Source organism: Anabrus simplex, chromosome 1, assembly GCF_040414725.1.
Source record: "Anabrus simplex isolate iqAnaSimp1 chromosome 1, ASM4041472v1, whole genome shotgun sequence".
Classification (NCBI taxonomy): domain Eukaryota; kingdom Metazoa; phylum Arthropoda; class Insecta; order Orthoptera; family Tettigoniidae; genus Anabrus; species Anabrus simplex.
Window position 1 is genome coordinate 794703532 of NC_090265.1, and position 23535 is coordinate 794727066.

General features: G+C 35.1%; 1 protein-coding gene across 3 annotated transcripts in view; it reads left to right on the forward strand.

Moving 5' to 3' along the window:
• LOC136857541 (PI-PLC X domain-containing protein 3) overlaps window positions 1-23535 on the forward strand; it is a 61300-nt gene that overhangs the window by 23910 nt on the left and 13855 nt on the right. The window contains exon 4 of one of the 3 annotated variants that reach the window (XM_067136271.2): window positions 9045-22203. The exons of the other annotated variants lie outside the window; for them this stretch is intronic. Coding sequence (XP_066992372.1) covers window positions 9045-9082 — 38 coding nt within the window. The 3' untranslated portion in view covers window positions 9083-22203. Of the gene's footprint in view, window positions 1-9044; window positions 22204-23535 lie in introns of those variants that run through there. 3 annotated transcript variants of the gene reach the window in all.

The window sequence follows — 23535 nt, forward strand, 5'->3', positions numbered from 1 at the left end:
TCTTAGGCAGTGCTTATGATCTGAGTAAGACTAGAACCAGAATTACTTTTATAGAAAAGGTTAGTGCCATCTGCAAATAAACTGATGACACCATTCAGTGGACAAAGACTGATATCATTTACATAAATCAAGAAATGGAGTGGACGTAGGTCTGACCCTTGCACATCAATGGTAACATTACTGTTTCGAGTTTTAATTTGACCTCGAGTTACATACCGACTGTGGTCAGAGAGGTATCTTTTGAAGAATAGGAGTGCTATTCCCCGAATACCATATTTCTGAAGTTTACCTAGTAATATTGTATGGTCAATAGCCTGATTCTCTATGAACTGGAATGTGAGCACTAGAGTCCTTTCAGATTCTTTACTCTCCAGTATCAGTTAGTATCAAATTCCAAATGAATCAAAAATCTTCCAGAGCCAGATGAAAAACTGTTTTTATTATTCTTAGTTACTTTTACCTTGGTGGCCAGCCCTTAGGCACCTTCCTCTAAGCTACCATTTCATCCAGGGTGAATTCAATTGTTTATAGCTTAGACTGTAGTTTCTTATTCCCTGACTCTATATACCAAATTCTGTTAACCCATTTTCTCGTGGCTCAGCATTTATATGAACTTGGCAACAAAAATACAAACTCATGAATATCTGTGTTATCATAGCCGGTGTGGTAAAAATGTATGACATAAATGATGGGAAATTTAATTCTGTTTAACTTTAGTTATGTAGTATTTATCAATAGGACCACTATTAATATAAATATTTGAGAATTAAATTTTAGGCCTTCCCCTAAACTACCATTTCACTCAGCGTGAATACAATGATGTACAGTGGAACCTCGATTATCCGTTCCCGGAAAGTACGTTTTCCCGGAATATGCGTTCAAATTACGTGGTCCCGAGAGCATCGTAATTAAATCACGTTGTAAAAGTCCCGCATTATCCGTTCCTCGAAGAAACGATTTCCCGGATCAACCGTCCAGAAATTCCAGTCCCATCAACGCTAAATCCTCGATCAATCGTTTTTTAATAAACTGTATCTCACGAAAGGACGGCTATGGCATATTTATGGATCTTGGCGTTCGGCGGTGAACTTGCATAAGGGACCATCTTAGCATCGCATTCGGGTGGTATTGTTGAGAGAATCTCGGAAAATCATAGGGCAGAGAGTGGCCACAGCAATTGCTAGAAGACACGGCGTATTTCTGCAGCTCTGCGTGAAGACGGAACGAGTTTCGTCAAATGTTCGCACTTATAAAACGTCCATATTATGTCCAGGGTTAGATGTTTTCTTATTTACATTTTTTCGATCGTACTGCCGAAGGGGTTTTCAGCACTTTGCTCAGGGCACTGCAGACCTAAGTGGGCTTTCAGGCAGGAATCGAAACTGCTCCTTAACACAAATTCAGTATTTTTTATATTGTCGTACATGATTATGTTAGCGAGACGAAAACAGATGTTGCACCTTACATTAAAAAAAAAAAAAGAAAGCCATGGGAGGTCTTGGGATTGCCTATTACTGTTACTAATGTAAGACTGGGAATTTTACGTTTTCGTGTTAAAATACCAAAAACCGCAGTCGTTTTACTTACGCACGTTACATTTTAAATGATTGGTATAATTTCAAACTCGTACTGACATGTGCAGCGAGCGCACTTTCCAGATGACCTCAAGGTCACGAATAACCGTAATTTCCGAAGTTTTGATATTTCTTTTATCTTTCTAATTTGATTGGAGTTGTGACGCGCAGAATTGAATATAATGTATTCGAGAACTTTTAAGAATCGATACTTACATGCGAAACCATGTTTTCGAGTTCAACATAACCTTTAAAAGTCGATGTAGGCCTAATTTGCGCGGTACGAGATTCCCAGAAACTGACTACGAACAGTATACCGGAGACCAAATTACAATGAAAGATTAAGAAATGAACGGATTTCGCCATCATTTTGGGTGCTTTTGTATCTAATATGCTTTATTTTATTAGATGAGAGAATTAAAAGCTACCGTACTTGTGGTCGATTGTCGTTTGGCTTGGCGTTGTTAGATTTTTCGAAGAGTTTGGCTAGCGTAATCAAAGTTGCTGAACTGAAAGAAGTTTTCACGGGAAACTGACGAAGATTCCCCTGTAAAATTGAATATAAAGTATCGAGATTTTGAACTCGCGTACCGGTAATTAATGCGGTTCGCGGTCTAACATGCCCGGCTCTCATCCAGAGGGCCCGGGTTCGATTGCGACCAGGTCAGGCAATTTTACCTGGATATAAGTCTGGTTCCAGGTCCACTTAGCCTACGTGATTACCTTCAATTGTGGAGCTACCGTATCTAATGGTGAGATGGCGACCCCGATCTACAGAGCCAGGAATATCGGCCGAGAGGATTCGTCGCACTGACGATGCGCCCCTCGTAATCTGCAGGCCTTCGGGCTGAGCAGCGGTCGCTTGGCAGGCAAAGTCTCACTGGGGCTGTAGTTTGGTTTGGTTTAGGAGTTTTTGTAAGATTATAATTATACATATTTCATTTTTGTGATGTTTAGCCAAATTGATAGTTTTCATTCATTCCCGGATTTTCCGTTTTCCCGTGTTGTACGTTTTATTTTCACGGTCCCTCGAAAAACGGAGAATCGAGGTTTCACTGTATAGCCTAGATTATAGTGGCTCATCCCCCGACTTTACATACCTATTTTCATTAAATCGTCTTCAGCAGTTTTCTCATGATGCTTGTACATACAGTACATACATACATACTTACATACATACATACATACATACATACATACATACATACATACAGGCAGGTAGGCAGAAATTACGGAAAAGTAAAAAGTGCATTTCCTTGTTACTGTGGACATTACTAATACAGAAATTCCATTCTTTTCCAATTCTGAGCATTGTACAGACAAAACTCTTAGATTATATAAATATACAGTAGATAAGTACACATGTCCAGAAGGCAGTGATCTCTGAGTAAGGTTTGTTGTCATGGTTATTGCTGACATTAGGAAGCATGCAGGGGGGAAAAATCCACTCATTGCAGGAAAACAAATCTTTCATTGGCAGTTTTCCTGATGAAAACACTGTATACCTGCTCTTTCATACAAAATGTCATTCAGCATACCTACTGTCAATATTCATTGCAGATAGTTACAAAGACCTAATGGCTGATTGAATTTCACTTGATAGGAACAAAACTTAAGAGTTACAAATTTATAATAATCTCAGTCTTTGTTGATTATCCCCTGTATGAGTAATTTTATTTTGTTGTAATTATCAATCTCAGTCTTTGTTGATCATCCCCTGTATGAGTAATTTTATTTTGTTGTAAGCTATTTTTGGATTTCTTTTTCTTCAATACAATACAATACAGTATTATTCTAATTTACTTAGGCAAAGCATTTTGTATTGTGAAATTAAGATTGGTGCCCTGATATTGTGAATATAAACTCTCAAGTAACAGATTTTTAGATATTATGTGATAATTCAGAAAATGTCCATATTGAAAACCACTTAGAAGCAGTTAATTTTTTTTTCTTCAGAACACAGGATTTATGAATCAGTTTATCAGCAGCCCTAATTTTGTATCGTTTGTTTCTTCATTCATTCATTCATTCATTCATTCATTCATTCATTCATTCATTGTAATTTACATTCTTCATTATGTGGCTTCCCTTCAGCTTATTTATGCCTCGTTTATTGTTAATATTGTATTTACAGCTTATAAATCTCATTTTGTCCCATATTGGCTCAACACAACTAAGGTTATGTTACAAGGAGATTCCCACCTTCCAATACTTGTCAGTTTCTTATAGCTAGTTTATTATTTACATAACATAATCCAGCTTAATCTCTGAGTATAATGCTAAATAGAACATGTTCTGTTCCAATTATGGAACATCTTCAGCTAATAGAATTAACAAAAATTGACAAGACAAATAAAACACTTGTGATGATGATGATGATGATGATGATGATGATGATAAAATAAAATGTTCGTTCATGTTGGGTTAAAGAATTTTCAACGAGTTAATGTTCAAGTTAACGAATAAAATTGACGTAAGGGGTCTTCTTTTAAGGCTGGACTCTCACACAAACTCAGTCAGCTGACAACACGGCGTAAGGGAGCATAAGGGAGGATGCAAAACATAACACAACCGGCTATGAGACTTATTTCAACAGTCAAACTTGAAATTCAACTTCAACTACGGTTGTTTTCAAGAGTTCCCCCGAAAATCACATTTTAAGAAAATCTTTTATATTATTAATTTTACCTTCAAGATTCAACAAATATTTCTCCAGCCTTAAAAGAAGACCCCTTTCGTCGATTTTATTCGTTAACTTGGACTTTGACTTGTTGGAAATTTTTAACCCAATATGAACGATCATTTTATCTTATAATCATCATCATAATCATCACAAGTGTTTTATTTATCTTGTCAATTTTTGTTAAATCTTTTAGCTGAAGATGTTCCATAATTGGAACGAAACATGTTCTATTTAGTATTATACTCAGAGATTAAGCTGGATTATGTTATCTAAATAATAAACTAGCTATAAGAAACCGACAAGTATTGGAAGGTGGGAATCTTCTTGTGACATAACCTTAGTTAAATACTGTATTTGTTGTAAACAATTTTAACTACATAGATCTGATACATATGAGAATTACTTTCTGACTGTTCAGAATAATTTGACTAGTTCCTTGAAAATAGTCAGACAGAAATTATTTCTAGTGGTGTTTTGTTAACCACCTATATTTCATTTTGAGAAAGTATTGCACAAGAAGTTGAAGGCTGCTGACCTAATATTGAGAAACAGCGTAATATGATATTTTTCTTATTACTGCTTTTTCTTGGTATGCTTTCTGTGTGCTGTAGTTTTACCTTTAGTGTGATTAATGTTTTCTGGTATTTGTTGGATAAAGTTGCTGCGGATGGGTATTTTAGTTTTAAATGTCGTGTAACATAGCCTCAAATATTTTCCCCTTTAACTCAGTTTTTATTTTAAAATATTCAACTGAAGTTTATATCATTTTTAAGAAATTTCTGGGTATTTTTTGTTTACTTGGTAAATTTACAGCATATGATGGACGAGTTTAATTAGAGTGGAACCGACAAGCTTCTTTCTTTTCCTCTTCACTTACCTAACACTCCCTCCAAGGCCCCGTATATCTCCTGGAATGTGTAGTAAGTAAAGAGCCTCCTTTTATTAATAAATTTTATTGCAGCCAATGGTCAAAAAGGATTTCCATTAATAATATCATCATATTATTCATCTTTGCAAAAGATTTTTAGAGATTCATGCCGTCAAGTACAAATTATAGCATGGTATCGTTCATAGATCTTGCCACAAGGTTCACAAACACAGTTTGTGTTTGTCTGACAGAACTTCTTGGTTTTACACAACTTATACAGTAAATGAAAACCATGTATGGCGAAGCGTGTAACCAAGTGTCTGAGCTCGTATCCTTCTCCTTGCCAGTCTTTTTAGTTCACTGTGTCCGTCAAGTAAAATTTGCTCCATATATCTCTCTCCTTTGCCCTTAATTTCTCTATAAACTGTAAATAAGTTGGCATAGTAGGTAGCGACAGGTGATAATGAAGGCCCTCTACGTAGAATGGTTCCCATGTTAATTCATACACAAGCCTTGAAGGTGTACAGTATATTTTGAGACACATAGTGCCTTTCTCAGAAAAGTTGGTTTCAATTTTTTTGCTCTCATTGCTTCATTTTCAGAAGTGGCCATACAATTTCCAGAGCATATGTGAGCACGGGTGAGATCAACTAATTTCAGGGCTATTTTGATAGACGACTTACGCAGATTCTTTATGTTGTTCATGGTTCTGATTGCTGCATTTATCCTGTCATTGGTGTGGGTAGAGAAGACATTACCTCTAGTTTGTAATGTGATGCCCAAATACTTGAAACTCGATACATTCTTCACAGTTCTCCTGTGTATGTAAAACTCTGATGCTTTTCCACCGTTTAATGGATAATTGGCACCAGAAAATGTCTAAAAAAAACAAGCTTGTAGTTTTCCGTGACTTTTGATGTCATGATCACAGGCATTGACCTCCAGTTTTACGTGGAATACGAACTACAGGGGTGTGATTTTCCATTTCAAATATCCCGCATGCATTGTCTGGGGTTTGAACTGCAGCCGCCTTAGTTAGAAGCCAGGGACTACACCACTCGGCTACCACGCTCCTATAATGGCTAAACAGACTACATTCATACATCACAGGTGTCTTTTTAATATCAGATACTATATTTCATTGTGTATCGATTGGTGGCCATGATTGTGTAGGCGTCAGGACTTCATGGTCTGGTTAGCTGGTTCAAGTCCTGCTGGTGGAAAAGCTTGTCACCATCAGAATATTGGCCAGCAGGGTAGGAGATTTCTAATCACTAGATTGCGTGCTAAAAGCCTGGGCTCAATTCCAAACCTCTTTGAAGTGTTCGCAAGGAGTGAGCATATATAATGCTGTTGATGGTGAATCGACTCTTGGACGGGGACGTAAAGCCTTGAACGGACCCCTTTATGTTATTCGGCATGAGTAGGCTATGTGCCGACACTGGCTTTCACCCTCTCCCTACCTCATCACCACCACACACCCAGATTTACAGGTCAACTAGAAAGACCTACACCAGGCTTCTCCGGAGGCCACATGACATCATTCGATTAATCATTCATTGCTTCATATTTTGTTTCATACTCATGCTTTATTGGTAAATTTATTTTAGAATTCTTTGCACATACTTTAACAGTGGTGGTGATTTTGGTTGTAAGAGGAAGTTCAGCTGAGCAACCATCCTCTATTAACATTAATCAGAGGAAAAATTGGAAGAGGTCCGACACTTTGAAAAATAAACATATCAGCAAAAGAAAGGGAAGGGCCATGAAGGGTGCGAAAATGAAAGACTCCTAGACCTAGGAAATCTAGTACCGCTGGGGTCGGAAAAGAACAAGACTGAGATTGGATAAAATAGATGAAAGTGGAGCAGCCTGGCACAAGTAAGTGGAAGCATTACCAGGACTCAACTAAGAGCCCCGTGGTCACCAATCCAAGCTCCCCCTAGGGCTCCTTTTAGTTGCCTCTTATGACAGGGAGGGGATACCGTGGATATTATTCCACCGCCCCCCACTTGCAGGGGGATATACACTTCAGTGTGAAATTATACATGTAAGGCAATTAATTTTCTACCTTTTCAGTACTACCAACTGTGTTTTATATTTTTATTGTAAAGCTTTTATTTCTAAGACCTCAATGTTAAGTTATACTTAATTTCTGAACACTTTAATGTACATAATATTAAAGTGGCTTTGACAATTAACTAATGTAAAAAGGAATTTGTCCAGTTACTGAGACGTGTAAGAGACTGCTTTCTTAATACCAAAGCTGTACTGTATACTTTTTCAGTTGACACCCTAATCTAGGGACAGAAGCTGTAAGTGATAAGCGTGAAGGCTTGCATGTCTGCCTATTTTGAGCAGTGTAACTTTTGGCCTTACAGTGTTGAATTTTCTTCAGAAAAGATCACATGGAAAATGCAGTCATGGGGGAAAAAAGAAAAAAACTAAAGTCAGTAGCTTTACTGCAAGAGAAGTTATCGGAGGCCTACAGCTTCTGAATTCAGTTGCATCATTTCTAATGATCGTTCTTCAAATTCCATTCAAGAATCTCTCAATCTGTCCACCTTTTTTGTGCTCTACAGTTGGACTGAAGAAACTGTACGATAGAGCTGGGAGCAGTGTGAGTAATACCACTGAATAATACGGTTGTAGCAATAGAGTGTACCACCGATCACCTCTGCTTACAGCTGCAAGTACTCGTGGAGGATCAGAGCACAGTGTAGTGCATGACACATGTTTTAAGAGTACTATACCTGTATTTAATCTGTGTTTATCAAATTTGTGTCTCTAATTCCTCTGCTTGTTGTCGTTTGTAGATAGTGTAGTATAAACTATTTTTAGATGGTAATATTTAAAGGAATTTGAAGAAATTTTACAGAAATTTGTACCACAAGTGCCACAAAAACAGCCTCATGCATGGCAGTTCTTTGAAATTACTGATGATGAAAAATCAGCAAAATGCGAATTTTGCGGCCGCATTTATGCGATAGGTTGTGGCATGTCAAATTTGTAGGATTGTATCAAGAGGCATCACAAGGATGAAATAAACAGGTCGGCTTCTGCAGCTATATTTAGCAAAACAGTCGTGTTGTGAGAAAAGGGCATTGACTAGAAGGGCGAATACCTTTACATTGTCATACCAATAACGTGTTTAAACATGCCGCTACAGTACATTCACTCGGTACAAACGGGTGATGACGTTGCAACAACTGCTCTGCTCCGTCCCCACCACTACTGTACCATTTTTGGATCCGATGTGTGAATCATTGATGGTAGCTATCCTGATGCTTGCTTTCCACTTTTCAAGCAGTTGCACGTATTGTATTTGATTTCACGTGACGGGACACTTATCTCAATATGAGGGCTAAATACAGATAATTACTGGTCTGGAGCACAGAGAAGGCTCCTGACTTCTGTTAATATATTCTTCACATGTTTTCACCCACTTTGTTTGGAGCTGAGATATTTGTGACAAAAATTAATGGAAAAACATTACAGTACTTACCAAGATAAAATTAAACATTAGTTTTAAGTAAAAATATACCATTTGTAGAACATTCTACTCAAATACTTCTGTGCATATGGTATTATTATCACAATATTTGTGGTTCTAAAGTTCCGGGGGCAAAATAATAATCTTAGACATAACTAAACATTGGTATATTTGGAGGAATTTAATGTTATTTGTTTGAATTCAGTCAGATATATTTATTTATTTATTTATTTATTTATTTATTTATTTATTTATTTATTTATTTATTTATTGTAGATACTATCCTATAAAGTAAATATAATTTATGAACTTAACAAAGATATTCCTTTCCTATATCTTTTTTCCACCTTACTGGATTATAATGCACACTTATTTACTTGTACATTCCTAACAGGCTCATTACAATGCTTTTGTGCTGTATTTTAGTCTGTTGCTGCTCAGCAAGAACACCTTTCCTTGTCTGATGTCTTCAATACCGGAGTAGCTTCTCCCTTCCATGTTCATTGAGATATACCATACTTGCAGGTATCATCTCTCTTTCTCTCAGGAACAGTACAGTGCTATGCACCCATCTATAATAATGGATATCAGATAGAAAATATAGGCCTACCAGTACTGTATATACAGAGTGTTGGTGGACCAATGTCGGTACTTGCTAAGAAGAAAAATAACATCACTTCTCTAGTTCTCATTTTTCTAATCTTTTTTCTTAAACTTCAAAACCTATCTGTTGACTGTCTTTGGTATTTCTTTGATCATTGTTTTTCTGAGTTAATTACAGTAAATCACCATGTGGAGTACGTGATCCTAAAAACAGTAATTTTCATCATTTTAAATTCATTTCATCGACTTTTTTGTGTTCTTTGAGGGGTTAAAATTGAAGAGGCTGCAAATTGTAATTTGTCACAGTAAAATATACTCATCCATTAAATTTAGTTTAAGAATTTCATACAGTAGAAATCCGTTATAACGAGAATTAATAACGGCAACAAATTTACTCGCTATAGCGAATTGTCATTATATCAGATTTTTCATAAATATCGGGGAAAACCCCATACACATTAAAATCGGTATTAAATAGCAATCACTTTGTTCAAGACTTGTGTTTTTGCAGTTGATATCCACACTGCGGCTTACTTGTTGGTTATTTTTCAAAATCCTATAGTATGTGAAAATGTATGTTTAATTTCATTCTGAAACAATTATAGTATCACTCCAGAGGCCTCTGTGCAAACGTTCGGTTTTCTTCTTAAAACAGCGTCACCTAACCTAACTGTATTTGTGTAATGAAAACTTATTTCAAGCGCACTTAGAGAAATTATAATCTCGTCGTTACAAATTTACATGAGAATAGCCTTTCTGAAATTTAACTAGATGTGAAAAAATATAAACTGTTCTCTGAAATCAGTGATGTACTTTGCCATATATTGGTGTATCACATTCTTACTTAATTTCAGTATATAACATTAAAATTAAGCAATCGTTTACTTCAGCCTTAATTTCTAACGAGTTAACAACTTCTGTCGGCCATGTCATTTATGCATTTATTACGAAAACGTGTTATCCTCTTTCACTTTAAATTTTCATTTAGAGAACAGTCGATGGGTATTACTAATCGACTTCGACATTGTCTTCGAATGTTGACGAGACAGCTCGCAAGTCCATATAGTGAGAAAACGATACCGAAGGTTGCATTTTGTGGCAAACGCTTCAGTTTTCTTGTTCAAGCAGCGTCACCTAAACGTGTATGTAGGCTTACCATGAAAACAACACATCGTCATTAGAAAAGTTATAACCTTCTCGCTATAAATTTTTCTTTACGGAACATTACTAATCAACTCCGATATCACCTTCAAATGTCAACGAGAGAGCTCGCTAGTGGACATAGCGAGGAAACGATACTGAAGATGATTGATCGCATGTAATATAATGGCTGGGAGCATAAATATCGATAATGGATAATCGCTCGTAATAACGGATGTGTCAGTGATGGGGCTCTCACTGTAACCGAAGGATAATGCACAATTTAATATAGGAATTTTTAAGGGACAGACAAAAACTGACGCTGTAACGGGATTCTCATTATATACCGTACTCGCTATAGCAGAATTCTACTGTATGTATATATATAATACCATAATAATGTAATAATATATATATAATACCATATATAAAACTACCTAGTTCAAGATTTGGATGTTCAGTCACTGAAAAAAGGAATGATCACATGGTATTTTATGTTCCTCGCATTTAAGATTTCATCGGGCTTAATTTTAATTATTATCAAATTATAATTAACTGCCCGTGTAGATACAGACACTGTGAATATAGAAAACAAACATTATATCTGTAGGTTCAAATGTTTCTGAAGAAAGTGTAATGGCGAGGAACTTACACTATACCGTGCACTCATTATTTTTTTTCTTTCTTTTCTGAGCAACTGTACATACATCACCAACTGGCCAATTTATTAATTGGATAGTTTCTAATCTGCTCTTTTTATGAACTGGATGATTTTAACGATTTTAACCCACAGTGCACACCCTCTTAACCGCCCTGCTTGGGTCTAAACTTTTGGTTGGATTACGAAATGGCTAGTTAAACCGACAGTATTAAAATAAAAGATCTGTCGAGCAATTTCCAGTATTATGCTTTAATTTAAGATGTTTTAAACTTCATATATTTTAAATATAACAGGCTTACAAATTCACTAAAACTGGTGTCCGTATAGTAAGTGATAAGCAACATGAAACAATTTGGATCTTGTCCGTAAGCAGGGCAGGCTGGGAGGCAGCATGAATGCTTACAACTTTGGGAAATCAGAAGGAACATTATTCACCGGGTCGGCCGGTTAAGAGAGTGTCCGCTGTGTTTCCTGAAATAGGCAAAAGAAGAAACTAGTTCATATAATGGGGAAAGTTTTATTTTCACAAACTATGCAATTCCAGGAATTATGTTTGAATTATGATGTTCTTTCAGTACTTCATTAAATGAATAGTAATAATCATTAAATATTCTCTAAAAATGTGTAATGTTATGTTTATTCTGAGGTCTCTATTCCTTGAAAGCCTAAGATTTTTATTTTTTGTTAATGTTTTTATAAGATTTGCTTGAAGTTTATTGCTTCGCCTGTTATTACTATAATTGAATTATTGAATGTTTGAATTGAATTATATTGTAGAGATTGATTTTTGTTTAAGAGACATATCCCTCTTCCTGTCTCAGATTAGATATCCATGGTCATTACCATTTTGGCACTCCTGTTATACTAGTACTAAACTGATACTATACAAAGTACTGTCATTTATAGTGTGTTATATAACGGTTCATTTTTGCAAGACAGAAATCTGTTTTATTTGAGTACGGTACTACATTTTGAACTTATTTTATTGGACTGTGAAAAATATTTTAATTATAATGTATTTTGTTCGTTTACTATTAAATACTTAGGATTGATTCTGGAACGTATTCTGTTTTAAAGATGGAGACAATGAAAACTGAAATCTGTTTTCTCAGGAATAAAGAACAAGTAACTTAGCATCCATTTTTAGATATATTACTGATTACTAATTCTTGTACTTTTGATATTATCAAATTTTTACTGTAAGTGAAGAAGTAATGAATTACAAGACCAAAACCGTACCAAATGAACTTCTTTTTATGTCCAACAGCTGTAGCTTATCAACAAAAGTAATAATACTGTAGTACAAATTGAACTTTGAAAAGGTTCATAATTAGGAAGTTGGACACTACATTGTTCTTTCAGTACTTCATTACATGAATAGTAATAGTCCTTGAATATTTTCTAAAAATATGTAATGTTATGTTTATTATGGAGTCTATATTCCTTAAAAGCCCAAGATTTTTATTTTTTGTTACTGTTTTTATAAGATTTGCTTGAAGTTTATTGCTTCACCTGTTGTTACTATATGTCTAAAAGTAGTTCTGTTATGAAATTTAATATGTAAGCACCCATTACACACATCATATAAAATATACAAATGCAGAACAGTGTATGTGAAAGTGAGATTATTTTGTTAAAATATCCTTCTTAAAAGTAATGTGAATGGTTGATTTAATAATGCTGTGATTTATGGATATTTAAATAGTTTGTAAAATAATGCCTTAAATGTTATTAGAAGCCTGATATATATATTGTAGAGAAAAGAAAAATTTGTTTATAATCTGATGAAAATACATTTAGTACAAGTAATAACCTGTGTAGCACAGATAGTGGAATGCTTGTGTAATTGTTAGCAGTCTGTACAGCTATATACAGTATTTCAATAACAAAGCCATGTCAGGCTATCTTGTATATCAGACAGTGAGTGGTCAGTTCTTAAAGTGGGAGGAAAAAAAAAAAAAAGAAGCTGGTGGGGATGGTTTAATCTCTTTCCCAGCTGTAACACACTCTCACTCTAGATTAATTATTATGTTGAATTCTGTGGTTAATATACCCAAAAGAAATACACTTGGCAGACTTTTGAAAGAAATAGAGAAGCTTATCTGTTTATGATACCGTACCCACTTCCTTGAAGAAAAAAAAAAAAAATCCCTGTAGTAGACTGGCCACATTGGGTGGTTTGGATCTATTCTTTTCCCCTAATTTGTAAAGGGAAGGAGGAGTAGGCAGTCAGGTAGTGGACCACATCACCCTGAGATGCCAACCAATCCTTGATGGTCAAAAAGACAACAAAACACCCTGCAGCAGGGTGGTGTGTGTTTCACAGTTTGATGTAACTTAAAAGCTTTTCAGTCTGTTGAATACACAATTTCAATATAAATATTACGCCATAACATACTTGTAAAAATAACTGCAGTATTAAACAAAAGAAATACACACTATTAAACAAATAATGACATATTTCATTCTTACAAGAACATCATCAGATTCTATGAAGTCACATTCAATATTTGGAAATATATGTAATATAAAACAAATATTTCCAAATATTATATATATATAAAACATAACTTGGAATGCTAACGAAAAAGCATCCATAGATAGTAGAACTCAAAAATTGAGACGAGCACAAAAAATTACCTGGCAGAGTCACAAGAAACAGTCTCTTTCGATTAATGCTAAATTTCAACATTACTACTCTATCGTTAAGCCAAAAGCAACGTATCAAGTGAAACATTATTTAAACTGAATACCCAAGCAACAACAAACTGCAGAAAGTTGATAGAAGAATTCTTTGGACAATTATTAATTTAAAAAAAACGCCAGATTGGTGCCAGTGGAGACTTTTGCCAAATTCAGTACTTTAGAAGGAAAGTGAATTGATCATTGATACGTCGCAAAAACAGAGGATTGCATTCTTTGGACGCGTATACCGCTTACCAAATACTAGACTCCTGAAACAACTTTTTGATTTCTTTTGGAATAGTAAAACAAAAAACACATGGTTTAAAGAAATACAAATGGATTTATATGAATTGAAAATTACTAAAGATCAAATTGAAAACAGAGAAGAGAAGCGGATTCTAAATAACAAGTACACAAGACTGTCACTAAAAATATCACAGCGTAAGCAATATGTTATATCTGCAGAAGATCAGGCCACAAGATCATCCAGAATGAAGAAGTTTTGGGAAAGGAAAAGGTTGTAAAGTGTTAAAAGCTGAACTTATTCTTTGAAGACTTTTTGTATAAGGTTTGATTTTGGTTCTCCAATGTGGGCATAAACAGTGTTAAATAAATATAAAACATAAATATTTCCAAATATTGAATATCACTTGATAGAATCTGATGATGTTCTTTTAAGAACAAAACATGTCGTTATTTGTTTAATAGTGTGTATTTCTATTCCTTGTTTAATACTGCTTTTTTTTACAGGTATGTTATGGTTTTAAGTTTTTAAGTTACATTTAACGAGTCGACATGTATGGCTTCCTTCTTAACAAACAGTTTGACGTTTCGTAACAGATTTTCCGTGAGCTTGAAATGTATTTTCTTTGATGATTATTAATCATTAATAAATATAAGATATGCATTATTCCAATAAAAGATTTTTTTAAAAACAAATTATATTCAAAAGTTCTGGGATGCAATTGTCACTATCAAAAAATAACAGGATGTTTTAAGTACTGTATTTTAAGAAGCGATAGGATGCCATCGTGCCCCATCTCAAGAACTTAAGAGTTGTATTTCATAAAATCTTTCAGGTGAATGGGAGTTCTTAAATTTTGAATGTTTACTCCGGGAAGACCAACTTACTGAAGCAAAAATTTGATCAAATCGCTCTCAGATATAAAAAGATGGCACATTCAATCTGATATTAAATGCATAATATTCTTGCCAAGGTAGAATTAGTAGTCCAGTATGACATTGAAATGAAAATCAGTAATTGTGTGTTCCATTGTCCATAGCATCATCTCTTCTGTATGTTGTATTCTGTAAATTAAGAGCCTTTCAATCTAGAAACATAATTGTAGGAAATATAGTGGAATATACCCTTATAACATGTCACTGGTTTTGCAAGCATTTTCTGAATGAAAGTTGTGTTGATAAATTATTACTGCACTTATTGTAGAGCAACATCTGAGTTATATATATATATATATATATATACAAATGTTGCCTTTTAGAATACCATACATCAATGTACATTGTTCTGAAATGAGCTGGACTCACTGTTATGAATTTATATATAATTTATATATAATGTTATCGTACATTGTTCTATGAAAGATGTTATTTACATGTAATGAAGCTTTACAGTCTGTCTCACAGTTAATTCATGGCAAGAGATTGAAGGGTTTGTGTCTTAACTTTCTGAAGGGATGGAAGAGGGATAGATACTTGCATTAGATCAACATTAGTTCTGGCGTATGCAGTGCATAATGTTATTGGTTTAACGTCACACCAACTGCTTTTGTAGTTTTCAAAAATGCTGAGGTGCTAGAATTTTGTTCCACAATTCTTCTTTTATGGACTGGTAAATCTATTAACACAAGGCTCCAAATACCACCGGACTTAGCTGGGATCAAACCTGTCAACTCTAGTTCAGAAGGCCAACCAGCACTCCAATGTCTGAGCTACTGAGCCATGATTTACTGTCTAGTCTAGAGTGGTTTGCTCTATGCCGCCAGGAATTAACCTGGTACTCATTTCTAACTGACGCCAGTGGCACCATCAGACACCCTTGTATTCCAGACATAGTAGCTTGATCCTGGCTGAGACCGATGGCACTTAAGGGTGTTTAAATGAGATAGCTGTATGTTGTTAGCTTTCCACTTGTTAATAAAAAGCTTCTGTGGGACAATTACCTTGGGTCTCTTAAACTCCATTAGCAATTGAAGAGAGATTTAACAAATATTTTTATTTATTACAATATACTAATACAGTATCATTCTGTATTGACGGTTTACACTTTACAATAAAAAAAAGCCAAACATGTTTCAGCTCATTTTTGAGCCATCTTCAGTGAAAATATATTAAAATGTACATAAATTAACCTTTAGAATGCAAAATATGATCTGATTGTATTTCAGAAAAATGGCCAAAATTACCAGATACAATCTAATCGTATCATCGGATTTCTTAACTTAGCGTTCTATTTAGAAGGCAGATGAGATTGTGTCTGTGACATGACCAACTAGATAGTTCAAGCTAACTTTTCTTTGATTGTATTGGTTGTTCTGAAGGCCATGTATATAAACAAATGAATACTCTTGACTCTCTGCGCATATCGAATGTAAACAAACAATGGCATCCACAAGTACTGAATGTGACGAAGAAATTCTGAGTTATTTACTGCAATCTGATGAAGAATAGTGAGTTTGATGTGTATCCAAGGGAAAATAGTGACACTGGCGACGATAGTGATAAAATGTATTTAGTCCTTACTTATTATGCTCAGAATAATTAAACATGAGAAGACAACTTTAAAATTTTGAAAATTTAGGATTTTGTAAAAATGTTTTCAGTTTCTTAAATGTTCGGCACATACTTTTCGTAGAACAAACCTTCTGCTTAAAAACAAAAAAGAAAGAACAGGCAGAGCATTAAATATATATCAAGTTATTTTAAAAAAAGACCCTGCATGGTATCTAAATCATTTTTATTTAGTCCAGCTATTTGGCTGAATGGTTTGCACTGAGTCCTTCAATTCCAAGGGTCCCAGGTCTAATTTCCGAGCCAGTTTGGGAATTTTAATTGCATCCGATTAATTCCTCTGGTTAAGGAACGGGGCGTTTGTGTATGTCCCACCACTCTCATCTTCACATAACTACACGATACACTACACCACCAACCACCACAGAAACACTTAATAGTGAATACATTCCTCTACATGGGGTTGGCAGTCAGGACAGGCATTCGAGCATAAAACAGGGCCAATTCCACATGAGCAATACAGATCGCACCTGTGCCCCACCAGCGTGTGGGAAAAGTGGTAGAAGAAATTATTATTATTATTTAGTCAATGGATTAATTTCTAGATTAAATTGAGTGAGTGATTTAAATTATGTAGACTGTACAGTTGAAGGTGTGCTGTGAAACTACCTCTGTCCACAATCTGTATCCATTTATACAGGTGAAAAGTTATGTTGCCTGAGGGCAACAGTATGCATTAAAGGGTTAAGAGAAAGTACAACTGGGCAATCATTCCCTTTTAACACTAATCAAAGGAAAAAAGAGAAAGAAATCCAATGAATGAGGATATTTGCAGAAGCAAGAGAGTTGCCACAAAGGGTGTGATAATGAAGGACATCCTGGTTCATCCTAAGTTTTATTGCTTGGCTTCCTTGACCATGTCCCCTGCTACTTTTATCAACAGTTCATCTCACAAGTCCCTGTTCCAGCCCTCAGTTAAAAATTAAAATCCTTTGACAAGCTGGGAATCGAACACTGGGCCCCTGGGTGATTTTACAAATCGATAAAACTACATTCATGTTCTGTAACCGCTTAACAGCATCAGAAGTGAAACTGAACAGGTTGTGCAGGGCAGTGCTAGTTGAGATATTTCATAATTAATAACTGTTTGGCTCTAAAGTCTGCTGAAACTAACTTTGAGTAAATAAATTTATAAACTACCAGAAAGAGAAAACATATGGTAACGGTATTAAATCTGAAAAAGAAACAACTTAATTAAAACAGAATGACATGTTTCATTCTTGAAAGAACATCATCAGATTCTATCAGATCACACTCGGATATTTGGAATTAAATCATTATTTTTATTATTATTTATTGTACGGGAAGAAAAAAGTTGGGAAGTATTTACAACTAAACTGGAAGAAGACAATAAAAGGAATATGAAAATTATATATGAAATAATAAAAGATCAGATAAAGAAGCAATTACAGCTCTGAAGACACCATATGGGAATATAGTTTGCAATATGAAAGATATCAGGGATACAATGGGACAGTATTTTGACAAGCTCCTAAATGGCTCTAATGAGATCTCTGTTGAGGATGTAGAACAGAAAACAATAGAGGAAGATATCCCAATTACATGGACAGAAGTAGAGCAAGCTCTCCATATGATAAGTGCTAAGTCAGCAGGAGCTGATGAAGTTACAGCTGACATGATTAAAGCTGCTGGTCCACCAGGAATACAGTGGCTGTACGAGTTCTCAGAACAATAGGGAAGGATAACGAAATACCTGAAGATTGGACGAAAGGGTTGATAGTTCCTATCTTTAAGAAAGGGAGTAGAGGCATTACCCTCCTATCACATGGCCTTAGAATTATGAGGAAATCATTGAAGCCAGAGTAAGGGATATACTAGAGACTATCTTACAAGAGGAACAACATGACTTTAGGGCTGGAAGAAGCACAACAAATCTGATATTTGCTTTGAGGATGTTGGCAGAGAAACACTGGGAAAGAGAAAAAGATCTAATTATTGTGTTTATGGACCTTGAAAAGGTGTAATATAATGTTCCTAGATCAAGTCTTAGAAAACATGATGTACTGGAGTACCTTATTATGAAGATCCAAATGCTATATACTAAATGCAAAAGCTGGCCAGTATAGGAGATGGTCACTCTGACTGGTTCAATGCAACCAAAGGAGTACTTTTATACATAGCAGTTATGGATACCATTTTAAAGGAACTAAAAGGAAAAGGTAATAAAGATCTTCAGGCTCTGGTGTTTGCAGACGATGTGGCAATGTGGGATGAAACAGAGGAGGGAGTGCAAAATAATCTGAATGCATGGTGTAAGAAGTTTGATGATTATGGAATGAAATTGAACCCATCAAAAACAGTAGCATTGAAAATCTGCAGACATTATACAGAATGCAACATAAAAATACAGGACCACTAAGTTGAAGTAGTACACCAATGCAGATATTTAGGAAGTGTAATGGCTAGTAATAATAGAGCTGAGTTCGAAATAACAGAGTAACCAAAGGCTCTTAACTTTTAGAGTATCGGTAAGACACCTACTATGGGATGAGAAGGTCCTACAAAGAACAAAAATGATCCTGTACAAGTCATATTTCATTCCCATCCTTACATATTCTCTGGAAACCTGCACACTAACATCAAAGGATTGTAGTAAGATTCAAGCCTGTGAAATGAAATTTCTTAGAACTGCCCTCCAAAAGACACGACTTGATCATGTGAAAAATGCTGAGATCCAATCTAACGTAGGTCTAAATGAATCGATGGAGGAAAGACTTAGGTCATCTAGACTTAAATGGTTTGGGCATGTTAAACAAATGAATAGCACAAGGTTACCATGTGCTTATTTGGAAAAGAGAATAACAGGTAGAAGACCAGCTGGAAGACCAAGAAGAAGATGGATGGACCGACTGAGGGAAGGCGTGGAGAGAAGATGATGGAATTGGGAATCTGTCGTGGACAACAAAATCTTGGAAGACTCTCATTTTCAAACACCCTACCCGGCTCACTGGAAGGGCAAACCGATGATGATGATGATGATTTTTATTATACAATCTTCCTGCAACAGCTGCAGGTTGCCCAAGGATGAAGAGTACCTTTACAACAATAATGGATATACATACAGTGGATAATGAAATCATATGAGGTTAAGTGTAGGCAAAAGAGTAAGGCACGTTTGTTTGAGGTCCGCAAGCATGGTTTTTGAAGATCATGATTTCAAGTTCCTAAGTATTTAAGTAGAAATAAACATAAATATTTATTTGAAATATTCGAGTTTAGTTCACACAGATCAGTTGTTGTAGACTTCAGCATAGTAATAAGTTATGTAAGATTGTGGTTAAATAAGGAACATACACAGAGAGAGCTGAGAGAATGCTGAAGAATAATATTTCATCTTGCTATAAAATTAAGTCACTGTAATTATTATTTGGCTATAAACAAACCTTGCTATGCAGCTTATCCTAATAAATATTTTGGTCATTGTATTATTCTTCACTCATTTAACATGTGTGCAAAATTTACATAAGATCCGTGATTCCCTGGTATGTGACCTTTCTCTGTAAGCATCAAGTGCAAAGTTTAATCATAATTCATGTCCTACAACACAAAAGGACTGACTTTACTAGCTTTTCCTTCTCCCCTGATCTAAATCTATGCATGAATAGTTTCACACACAAGCTTTGATCTTAAGCTCACCGAAAGTTGTCCCAGTCAGTGACAAGCTCAATGTGTTGACTTACATGGGTTATATTGGAAAAAGAAAAGAGGTTCTTTCATCATCACAAACATGTCTGTTCTCCTTGTGCTCTTGGCCTTAAGTAAGTATTCTGTATTAACAAGTGCTAATACTCTCTCTAATCTCCCTGAGGACTAATTCTGTGTCATTATTACTATGCACTGAGTAAGCTAGACCCGACAGATATCCTTTACTGTCTGATTGCCATTTTGCCCAATACTACATGTTGGGAGAATGTTATACAAATTTTGTTTCCTTTTACATCAATTTATCACCCACTTAAAATATGCAATCAGCAAAACTGAAATATTTAGTCTCAAAAACTCTTGTTTTTATACCAAATGTATGTGTTCATTTATGAATACAATGTAAATTAGCTGCTCCATCTGAAGTAAACCTTATTAGCCAATTTGTTGTAATCACTTCAGAAAAGCATTTGTTCTGCAATATTATCTCTTGAAATTATATACAAAATGTTAATCCAATAATGAGCAGACATCTTATTTAAATTAATTTATTGCATTGCACATCAGAGTATGTATTCAAAATCAGTTTTGTGTTTAAGTAAATACCAACACCTAAATGTAAAAATTCTTACCCTCTATTCCTCACTCCCTTTCTAATGATGTTCGTTCAGGAAAAATTGCAATAATATTCCGTCCAATCTTGTTTGTTGATTCAGATTCTGTTGTTCAAACAATATTACAGTTGAACTTCAGTATCTCGAACCTCCATTACTCGAATTAACCTCAATTTCCTGGCTATCTGTCCTATTCTTCACATGTATTTATTTCTTGATTACATGAAGTAGAAATTTCCCCCTCAGAAACAATATATCTGTCACATGAATTTTGTTAAACATTAACTGTGCAGTATAGTATTAATGGTTTGTGTAGTACTACAGTAGGTCTATATCTTTCCACCGCTGGTACGCTGACCGTAGGCAGTTGGAGCTACAAAAGCCCTTTCCTGCACCGTTAGCTGACCAGGCATGAAGTGCAGTGGCTATAGTCAGTCAGTCAAATGTAAATCAAAGTGTTTTCACAGCAGTAACTGTTGTTGAATTTTATGTGGAAGGAAAGGGACAAAACTAATAGGATTTTTCCCAAGTTGTTAATGGAGGTATGCTTCATGTTCCCCTTATTGTAAGTATTATGTCTTCAATGAGTTTCTATAATTAGTGTTTTGATTAAATATGGTTAAATAACACTGTATACACTATCAGCCAGTAGATCATCTTCTTCCTGATATGTTTCTGCTTATGCAGGTCATTCAAGTCAGTAGATATGATTCAAGTATGTGCTATACATGTTCAGAAATGGAAATTCTTTATACAGTATATCAAAATTTTGATAACTCTAAATAAAATTTAGCTTCCAGTGTGATTTGAGATATCAAGGTTCAACTGTACTCTAATGCATAAAATAAAAATTGGAACTGTACCTCTAAGAAATAATACGCACACTTATAAATTCATCATCATCATTTTCCATCTTCAGTTTCCCCGGTGTGGTGTACAAGTGCTTGCCATGTCTTTCTGTCTGCACACATCTTCCATTCCAGGACATCTTCCCACCTGAGATATCTCTCCTCTGCATCTGATTTCAAACTTATAATTTTTAAAATTGTATTTTACTGTTGAGTGGAGTTACTAGCTGAAGACAGCCAAGCATTCTGAATTAATGAAGACAGACTGGAAAGCTCTCTTTAACATAAAACTAGGGAGCAATTGAAGTTTTCAGTATTATTTATAGTTTAAGTTATACAATAAGAATTTTATCAGGGAGCAATTTTTATACTTTTGTTTAGCGTGATATGAATGCATTAAATGCGTTTTATTTACAGAAATTATAAATGTATTAGAGCTTTAGGTTGAAAGAATTCTCTTTAATAGTGTTAAAATCCGGATTTTCAATTCTCTTCAGAGTCAGACTCCAGCATTGTAATACAAATAATTGAAGAAATAATAGTCATGAACATGCAGCAAATATGTCTTCTGTTCTTATAATTTTATATTAGTCCAAAACCTATTCCATGTTGTGCAGTCATCAAAAACTGTCACTAGTTTCCCCAATTGGCAATATAGGTGAGTCATTACTGAACGTTACACAGTACTTTCAAATTTCTGATGAGGATCCTCTACATCGCCAACCTTTGAACTAGAGAGAAAGTAATAAAATACTCAAAATTCTGTCAGGCACTAGATAATATGAGAAGAGCGGTTCCATTTGGAAACAATTACTTGTAGTGGTATGAATAAAATTTGGCAGGAATTGTTAACTTTCAGAATAATTTCTCCAACTTGATCAGTCCCTCGCTTCTTACTCTCACAGAGCATTAACTCACTGATGTACAGGAGTTATTGCTCATGAAATTCAGTCATCTCAAGTAGGTAGTTTACATTTGTGAAACAGCATAAAAAAATTTATAAGCCATGCAGTCTGAGGTAAGTTACGATTATTATTTTTTCCTAAAGCAATACCAATACACAATTTGTTTCTCAGTATAAAGTTGTTAAGAGTGCAAACACTAATTTAAGTTTGGAATTTTTGTTACTTTTTCATTTGTCATAGTATCTTTGCTATAGTCATGTTTATGTAGTTTATATACTGTATTTGTGAAGAAGAAATATTGGGAACTTCTTATAAGAAATAACAGCAAAATACAATGTATAATTAAAATGGTATACAGTAATGTAGCACAGCAAGTTTATTAATTTACAGGGTATCAACTAGTGATGGGCAACGCTCTCGCGACTGACGTCGCAGATCCCGAGACCGATCCTCCTGTAGCGCAAGCTGTGCGACGTACCAGTAACTACGACTGTAAACTTGATAGTATATCATTGGAAGAAATAACGTTCTCTTATGAAAACGTGCGAGCCAATACATTTTGTCAAAAGCCTGGAAAAGTACTGCATATTCAACTACGAACCCCTTAATACCATTAACTAAAGTTAGTATCTTAAACTGTTCACGACTTATTTGGGGTGGACATCTTAGGTGAATAACAATGCATAATTTGTAAATAACTGTAGATAGGATGTACACCTACTTGGATACTAGAGGCGTGCATTATTCGAACCTGAGACGGGGAAGATGTGCTTTGCTACATACGCAACCCCCATTACACATGAGTGGAACGTGTAACAGGGGTGATGGGCAACGCTCTCGAGATCGATTCTCGTGTGCCGCGAGCTGTGCGACGTCCCAGTAACTACGAGTGTAAGTTTGATAGTGATCATCAGCAGTTCTCACATCGTGTGCGACGATAAATTTTGTCAAAATCCTATGAAAGCACTGCATGTTGAACTATGAGCT